Below are 9,067 nucleotides of genomic sequence, written 5' to 3'. Positions count from 1 at the left end.
ATAAAAAAAATAGAAAAAAAAAATTGACTTGAAAAAATATTAAACATAAAACATTGACATACGAGGATAGTATAGGTGGAAAACGACAAGGAAAAGTTACAAGTTGCCAGGAAAATGCTAATGGTCCCAAAATAAATAAATAAATAAAAGGATTATGCTAATTGTACACCAAAATCAGTCACCAAAGTCAGCTATCAGTATAAAATACATGCTGGAATATAAATATATATTGAAAATAAATTACATGTATTTATACATAAATACATTAATAGTTGATTTTAATGGCTGATTTTAGTGTACAAATAGTATTTTTTTAAACAAAATGAATTGACATAAGATGTTTCCCATGTGAGTGTTTAATTTCCACGCCTTAGTCTCTTATATTTATTGCCACATAAAACCGCCACTAAAAAAAATAAAAGACTTTGATCAAGTAATGTTCATGTTCTGATCTTCCGCTACATACTCTCATCAAATGCCTCCAATAATTTCACGCAAACCATCATCACCACCATCATGTGTTGTGCATGATCATCATGATGAAAGAACCAAGAAGAAACAAAGCAACTATGAGAGATCAAAAACATGTAACAGTATCAACACCAACGTTCTTGATGAGGTTAAGCATGTTACAAGGCAGAGGAAGTTGGTTAGGCACCTTAAGGACAAAGAAGTCTTTGGTTTGTTGCATTTGCACTCCACAGTCAATTGTTCTTGTTCTTCTTCGCCGGAGTTGCCCGTGTCGTCGAAGTCCTGCTCGCGAGGCGGCAGTTCTAGCATCAGCTGCGGACACTGGTCTATTTCTGCTGTGCCGCAGCCGTTGCCACTCCCCGAGTCATCATCAGCTTCATTGGTGATGACTCGGAGAGCTGAGTCAACGGGCCTCGGATTAGGCCATGTCCACCTGCTTGGATCTCCTTCCACAGAACATCCTAATTTTGCTTTGACTTTGAGGTAATATGCTTAATTTTATTATTATTCATTTTTTTTTCTTCTAAAATCAAGGACATTGAAGTTAGGAACTATTTGTTAAAGAAGAATGAAAGTTTAATATATGACCTTGTTGGTGTTTAAATTAGAAATACAACAGACTTTAATTAAGTAATTAATGATGACAAGTTTTGCTATAATTTTTATTGAAATTTTGTTGTGTATATTTAGAATTTAGTTAAAGAAGGTTCTAAAGACATTAGTTAAGGGAAAGAAAATGAGAAAAAAATTTCTCTTTTTTATATATTTAATATATATATAATTTAAAGTTTTACATTTTTTAGTATAGCTTTGCAATACTTATTTTTTATATTTAATTTTGCAAATGAATGGCACATATCAGCTCAAATTATTAATAAATTATGCAATATAAAAATATTTACTTATTTAGCACCAAAAAGTTTTGGTTGACCAATTCTCTTGGGATTATTGAAACAAATGAGGGGAACGGCATTTATTGGAATTTCAGTTGAACAATTGGCAGTATCTGCAAGAGAAAAAAATTGCAAAGTTAAGTGCTACTAATATTAATTAAGAATTTTAGTTATGTGATGTGTTTGCTTTTTTTTTTTCTCACATTTACCAGAAATGTAACTAAAAGTTTATAGCTATGGTTCTACCAAAAAAATTATAAAAAAAATTATAGCTATTTACACTAGAAAAATAGTTAACTGTCCAAAATAATGGGTAAAAGGTTCATCTGACCAGGTAGTTTTACATAGGAGTATTATCTTTTGCATAATAATTAGTAGGGTCAACGCTAAATATTTTACTAATCTAATAATAATCTGCTATTTTACATGATAATGAATATTAGGAAATGTTACTTTAATAATAATGTAATAAAATTTAATCCTTGTACAGCTATCACATATTGGTCCTAGATTGTATATACTATATACATTAGAATATAATAATACACCAGTTCTGAGGCTGTGGTGAGAAGTGCCTTTTATTATTTTTTTCTTCTTCTTTTCTTAATTATTTTATTTTTCGGAGAAGTTTGATCCAGGAAATTTTTTTCCCTTTACCAAAAAATAATCAGGAAAACAGTGAATCATGGTGCATTGACATGTACAAAACCTTCAAGCAATTTGGATAGACCCTCTGCAGAGCTTACAACTATAGCAAAAGCAAAAAATAATCTGAGAGTGCACATTCCAGCTAAAAGTTTCTTGGCAGGTTAATTTCTTATTCATTCTCTGCTTTTTGTGGCCCTTGAATCAAATATTGGCAGGTTAATTTGTATGAGTGGAAGGATTTATCCTCTTTTAATTAAATGTTAATGGTTTGATCTTCTTTTTGGAAGTTGTATTTCTATTTTTGTTTCTACTAACAATTCAGTCACAAGATAGAAATATTTTGTCTATTAATGTGTCTGTTTCTTTTTCTAAACATGTTTGTGTTCTCAAACCATGTTTGATGTTTGAGACAAAATAAAAATACAGACGAAATATCTTTATTTTGAGATTTAGAATTTAGAATTTAAGCACAGGACACTGATGGACAGAGACACAAAATTTTGTATTCTTATATTTTGTCTGGTGATAAACTAGAATAAATTATGAAAATCTAATTTATTTTCATTTTTTTAATAATCCATGTCTCCTCTGCCAAACGCAATTTTGTGTCTCTGTGTCCCTGTCTCAATATCCTGTCTCTGTAAACAAACGCAGCCTAGAGACAAAAATATAGAGTTAATATTTAATTTGGTTTCTGAACTTATACATCATCCTCAATTTAGTCCTTAAAATTTCAATTACCTCTATCCTAAAACTTTACAAACGGGATTTATATTAGTCCTAGGAACAACTTTTGGCACACAAACATTAATGAAGTGCTGACATGGACAATTAGATGCTACCTTAAAACCTATAAAATAACATCATTTTAGTTTTGGCGCTCAAATAGTCGAAAAATGACGTGGTATCACTTGTTTTGGGAGGAAAAATTTTAATAAACACCGCTTACGTGTTTTTAGATATTTGAGTGCCAAAACAAGAACGATATTTTACAGAGTCCAACATGACATCTAACTATCCACATCAGCGTTTCATTAAGGTATGTGCTTCAAAAATTATTCTAAGGACTAAAATCACAAAATTTGTGGATTAAATTGAGGTAGTTCAGGAACCAAATGGAATATTATCTCAAAAAATATAATGGTAACTATTCCGTGTTATCTGATATAATTTTACGTTTATGTCTTGAGATAGTTACCATGCGAGCTTTTTAGAGACTCTCCTTAACGATTGATGTTAATGCAGGGAATAGTTCATGCAAAATTCCCCCATCATTGTGTCATTATGATGAAAATGATGATGATGATTGTGTGAGTATTTCTGGTTTGAGCATGCATGTTGCTGCTAAGAGTGCTCCATCAAGTGTCTTCTCTAGTCCAGTCACTAGTCCACATGGATCAAACAACAATCCACAACATTTCTTTGATCATCACACCATCAATAATTTCCTTCAACAATTCAATGACAATGTTTTGAATTTGGATCATCATCATCATCATCACCACCTACCACAAGCTAATAATAACAAAAATAATGTTCATATTTGCCCTGCTAGCTTAAGTACTGCTTATTCTTCTAATCCCAAACATAACCATGTTGATGCACATCCCTTGCCACTTCCTCCTAGAGTTTTATCATCAATGATCCTACATCAACCATCACCTTCTTCAATGAAAGGCCAATGGCAGAAAGGGAAACTAATCGGTCGCGGAACCTTTGGAAGTGTTTATCATGCAACCAACCTGTATGCAATTTTCTGCTCATTCTTCATCTTCTTACAATCCACTTATATGCTTGATTTTATAGCTATTCATGTGTATGATTTTATAGAGAAACTGGAGCTTCTTGTGCAATGAAGGAAGTGGATATAATTCCTGATGATCCTACATCTGCTGAGTGCATAAAGCAACTAGAACAGGTAAATTACATTGACCTCTCTACACACTACTGTTTAATTTATAAATTGTATAGAATTTTCTTGAAGTTTAAGTTATATGACACTCGCTATCCTTGTGTAATCTATAAATTGTGTGACCGTGTAAAGCTGTCAGTGCATCAAAATTAAACTCGTGCAGATATACTTAAAAATATATCAGAGAATCAACTCCACATAGCACTATCTGTTTGGGCCCTGACTATGGCAATTGACATTACAGGAGACATGAACTATGCCATAAATGTTCATAAAAACAGCTTCAAATAGTGTAGTTAATTTTTTGACATGTTTTGGCTTATTCCATCTTTGTCTCAGGAAATCAAAATCCTTCATCAACTACACCACCCCAATATAGTGCAGTATTATGGAAGTGAAATAGTGAGTGACTTCATTAAATTTTTCTTTAATATTTTGTGAATTTCAATTAGATTTGACATTTGTTTTCATCAGGTTGGTGATCATTTGTACATATATATGGAGTATGTTCATCCAGGATCAGTTAATAAATTTATTAGGGAGCATTGTGGAGCTATGACAGAATCTGTAGTTCGAAATTTCACAAGACACATTCTCTCTGGATTGGCCTACTTACATAGCACCAAGACTATTCACAGGTCATAACATTCTTTGTTCAAAACAATTTGATTTTGTTTGTGTTGTGTTGAATGAAAACAATGTGATGTGTTTAATGAGTAAAATGTCAATTTGGTTTTCAAGGAATTTTACATATAGTAAAAGACAAATTTGTTGTTTTAAAACTTTGATAGATTATTTTGATGTAATTGACAAGTGATTCATAAGCTGAATCTTCCTACAAAGTAAAATTGATTTTATTCTTTTATTTTTATAATAAAGTCTAAATTGGAATTTGTTGACTTGTTCTTTAGGGATATCAAAGGTGCAAACTTGCTTGTTAATGAATCTGGCATTGTCAAGCTTGCAGATTTTGGGATGGCCAAAATTGTGAGTTTCTTTATATACATTGTAACTTCTTTTTTGGTTTTTAGTTGTGATTGTGGTGGTCATGATATCTGAAGAACAATAATATAATGTGCTATTTGCAGCTTTCAGGGAATTCATATGAACTTTCTTTGAAGGGAAGTCCTTATTGGATGGCTCCTGAGGTATTTCATTCATTACTCTCATCATCATCAACTATATTATAATATAGTGATTTAGATTAGTAATAATTACAATAATTACATACCCCCTTTTGAATTAATTGAAGGTGATGAAAGCTGCCATTAAGAATGAATCAAATCCTGATGTTGCCATGGGCATTGATATATGGAGCTTAGGCTGCACTATTATTGAAATGTTGTCAGGAAAGCCTCCTTGGAGTGACCTTGAAGGGGTAACCAAATTACCTTACTATATATAATGCGATGATTATTTACGTCAAGATGATAATTGAGAATCGTAACTAAGTTACTTAACATAAACATATGTGCACGTCTTAACTATCAAATACATTTTTATAGGATAAAGTATTCTTTTGGTCCTAACGTTTGAGCTGAATCCTAATTTGCTTTCTAATGTTTCAAACGTCCTATTTCAATCCAAAAACTTTCAAACATCATATTTCAATCCCAAAAATAGCTTTAAGCGAGTTCAATATTGTCCCATCATTAAATTTGACACAAACAATTCGCATATGCGAGTGATTGTTAGGATTTGGTGTTTTGTACAAAAAGAAAATTAAGGAGAAGTGTTACAAGAATGTTTTCCTTATGTTTTTCTAACACATGAAAAAAGATATAACTTAACTAGTAACGTTATCAACGTCCACATCACTTATTTTGTCACTGTTAGCGTCAAATTTAATGATAGGATCACATTGAAACCTGTTTAAAATTTTTTGAAATAAAATAGGACGTTTGAAACGTTACGGATCAAATCAGGATTTAGCCCAACCCCATTTTCATATCAGTAGTCATCTAATAACATATAGTTTTTGGATTTTTGTATTTGATGATTAGCCATCAGCAATGTTCAAGGTACTACAGAGCACACCACCAATACCAGAGAGTTTATCATCAGTGGGAAAGGATTTCCTGCAGCAATGTTTCAGAAGGGACCCTGCTGATAGACCTTCTGCAGCAATGCTTCTTAACCATCCCTTTCTCCACAACTTTCATGATCAAGATAATCCTCTAATTCATCCTCATTTAAATTTGTGTCACAAAGGAGACCAAGGACAAGGAGTAAGTGCTAATCACACTTCAATTCATCATCATTCATTCATAATTTATTACATTTTCAATGGAATAACAAGTCTATTCAATTATTTGTAGGATAATTCGTCTAGTCCCAAAGATAATACCAAAAATAGACATGATGTATTGCCAGCCTCCATGAGCACAAAGATTTTCAACAAAACTCAGAAATTAATGGGGTTTTTTTCTTTACTTGCTATAATTTAATCTATGTTTACAAATTACAATCCTAGCAAATCCAATTCTAATGTTGTCTTTGCTTTATGATAGTGCTGAGGAATCTAAACACATTATTATAGCTTCCCATCACAATCTTCAATCTTCAGTTAAAGCTGGCACCTTCAATTACTTGTCTCTTGCAAAGTCCAGCAACCTGTCATCCCTGCCTCACTCAAATTTGAAGCATGTCATGAGCTGATAAGAATTAAATCAATTTTGTTTGAACTAAATTGTAGTAAGGATTATTCATTATTCATAAGCTGCTAATTTTAGGATAACATTTGACTTGTATTCACTACATACTAATGATACTATATATTGTGTACATAACAAGGCTCTTGTTTTATCGAGAAATTCATGTGTAAATATAATTAAATGTATATTATTTTAGCTGAACCATTATTTAATTTCCCTGTTTCTATTATGTCATGATTGTATATCTTAGTTCATTGCAAACCAAATTTTATGGAACAGAGTAGAGCTATAGCTATGATCTAATTTTCATTAATAGTAGTATTATTAGCAATACAACTAGTTAGGGTTGTCAAACGGATCAACTTGGTCTATTTAAGCCCGCCCCGTCGGACTAGCACGTTTTATTCACCGGCCATAAATTTTTAGTTCAGATTGTCTATAGTTAACCCAATAAGTTAAATGGGTTGACCTATTTATCCATTTATTTTATTTTTTGGTAGAAAATATTATTTTTAGAAAAAAAAAAAACTAATTTTTTAAAAAAAAAAGCGAAAAGAAAATAAATAGGCTGGCCGTTTAGTCCGCAGGTTAGTCCGTTTAATCTTCTATCTTTTTTTTATTAGTTGAGCTCAGCATGTTTAACTCGAAATTTAAACGAGCTTAATTTTAGAGACAAAATCTACCCTTTGAACGAATAAATGAGCTGATCCTATGGATTTAATTTATTTTGACGACCCTACAATTAGTCAACTACTATTTAATAAAAAAATGAACAATTATTATAATAATTTAAAGTTTCCATCTAATACAAAGTTATTGTACAAACTTACACAAAAAGCATACAACTATTTTACAAAGAAAGAACAAGATGAATTCTTTAGGAGTAACTTTTTTTGTGAATTATTTTAGAGTCCAAATCCAGCTAATCTTCCAAGAATGCCATGTTTATATGGCAAGTAAGTCTTCTTCTTCATATCCTCAGATTCAGCTCTCTTCATTGCATAGTGCAACTCATGTGGTGACACGTGTCCCTTCTTTCTAGAAGAAGAATCTATGGATCTAAAGCTTGATGTTTTGTTAATACTCTTGTTATAGAGAATGTTCTTGAATTGATCCTTTGTTGAAGCTCTTCCTTCAGAGGCACTTCGGAACAACAACAAGTCTTTTATGCTCCATCTTTTTGATGATGAACCACCCTTGTTGTTGTTATTGGAGGATGATGATGATGATGCTAAGATTGATGAGGATTCTAGTTTGTTGGTCAAAGGTGGTTGTTGTTGTTGTTCTTGAAATGGTGTTCTATATGGTGAGTGTGATCTTGTGATCCTTCTACCTGAATTTGATGAAGACAATGTTGATGATGATGCAGGGGTTCTGTCTCTTCCTCTTCTCTGTTGAGTTTCTGAACAAGTGGAAAACTAATTAGATTCAATAACAACAATAATATAGGTCTTAATACATGTTTTATTGAAATTGGGTGGATTTAATTCAATTTCAAAAACTAATAACTAATTAGAAATATATAATCTCTTAAAGGTGAAAACTCAGGTGAAGTCGACTTCACGTGAAATTGATACATGAGAGCCGTTAGATGATTTGACTGATTTGACTAAATTTTCATCCAACGGCTCTCAAGTATCAACTTCATATGAAGTCGACTTCACCTGAGTTTTCACCTCTCTTAAAACCAAGAGTTGATCACAAAGTCAGTTTCATTTTCTTGCTTCATTAATAATTTAAAAGCACTAATGATTAGTAATTACTTTCCTAGAATAAATTTTTTAAAAGAAAACTATCTTTTTTTTTCAAAAATATAATCCATTAATTAACATACCTTGATGAGACTCATTAGCCTCCTTTTTCTTTGAGAAAGCTTTGAATAATATGTTTCTTTCTTTTTCTTCTTCTTCTTTTTCATGAGTTTTTATGAACAATTCATTGCCCTTAGGCTCCAAAAGCTTGATCTTGCCACCATCAAAAAGTTCCTCGGCCGAACGAGAAGGTTTCTCCGATTCGCGACTCACAAAAAATGCAAAACCTTCGTCGTCATCTTCGCCGTCATCGTCGTCTTCATTATTATTAGTAGTAATACCTTGTTGAAAATGCATTGCTGAAGAGGAAGAGGAAGAAGAAGCATCATGAATAGTAGAAGAGAAGTATTCATGAAAATCAGCATATAACTCAGAAACCCTAGATGGACTTGTTGGTGCACTCAAGTAGTATTCTCCAAAACGTTTTGGTGAAGAAGGTGCACTCAAATATGGTGAACTCATTGTCCCACTAAATTCAAAATTATCCATACTTGAAGAATTTTGCACCATCACTTCCATGTCTTTTTTTTTCTCTTGTCTTGGATATGCTTTATGCCTAAATTAGGTTTAGGTCATGGTTGTATATTATATATATATAGTTATATAAACACATGTGGAGGGAAGGTGGGAGGAAATAGCTATTCTTGTTTCTCAATTGTGTACTATTCAATGATTATG

The 9,067-nt window shown here is 32.1% G+C and overlaps 2 protein-coding genes across 2 annotated transcripts; one reads left to right on the top strand and one right to left on the bottom strand.

Annotated features, from left to right (window-relative positions):
- On the top strand, positions 476-6,664 carry LOC107605697 (mitogen-activated protein kinase kinase kinase 5). The gene is made up of 13 exons (XM_021105734.1): positions 476-832; positions 872-954; positions 2,036-2,172; positions 3,258-3,756; positions 3,843-3,930; positions 4,264-4,326; positions 4,399-4,562; positions 4,836-4,911; positions 5,013-5,072; positions 5,177-5,302; positions 5,928-6,152; positions 6,243-6,343; positions 6,435-6,664. The coding sequence occupies exons 1-13, from the start codon at positions 476-478 to the stop codon at positions 6,580-6,582; spliced, it is 2,127 nt and encodes a 708-aa protein (XP_020961393.1). The 3' UTR covers positions 6,583-6,664.
- LOC107605696 lies at positions 7,364-8,970 on the bottom strand. Its single transcript, XM_016307660.2, has 2 exons — positions 8,413-8,970; positions 7,364-7,980 (listed from the first exon to the last, which is right to left on the bottom strand). Exons 1-2 carry the CDS (start codon positions 8,906-8,908, stop codon positions 7,484-7,486), a joined length of 993 nt encoding a protein of 330 aa, XP_016163146.1. The 5' UTR covers positions 8,909-8,970; the 3' UTR covers positions 7,364-7,483.

Source organism: Arachis ipaensis, chromosome B06, assembly GCF_000816755.2.
Source record: "Arachis ipaensis cultivar K30076 chromosome B06, Araip1.1, whole genome shotgun sequence".
NCBI classification, from domain to species: domain Eukaryota; kingdom Viridiplantae; phylum Streptophyta; class Magnoliopsida; order Fabales; family Fabaceae; genus Arachis; species Arachis ipaensis.
Note: the sequence above shows the minus strand (reverse complement) of the source record. Positions and strands in the feature narration are given on the sequence as shown.

Coding starts and splice junctions, on each gene's coding strand:
- LOC107605697 (XM_021105734.1), top strand. CDS start 476: ATGCCTCCAATAATTTCACGCAAACCATCATCACCACCATCATGTGTT. Junction 833..871: donor CGCAGCCGTTGCCACTCCCC/GAGTCATCATCA, acceptor ACTCGGAGAGCT/GAGTCAACGGGCCTCGGATT. Junction 4,912..5,012: donor ATTTTGGGATGGCCAAAATT/GTGAGTTTCTTT, acceptor TGCTATTTGCAG/CTTTCAGGGAATTCATATGA.
- LOC107605696 (XM_016307660.2), bottom strand. CDS start 8,908: ATGGAAGTGATGGTGCAAAATTCTTCAAGTATGGATAATTTTGAATTT. Junction 7,981..8,412: donor GGCTAATGAGTCTCATCAAG/GTATGTTAATTA, acceptor CCACTTGTTCAG/AAACTCAACAGAGAAGAGGA.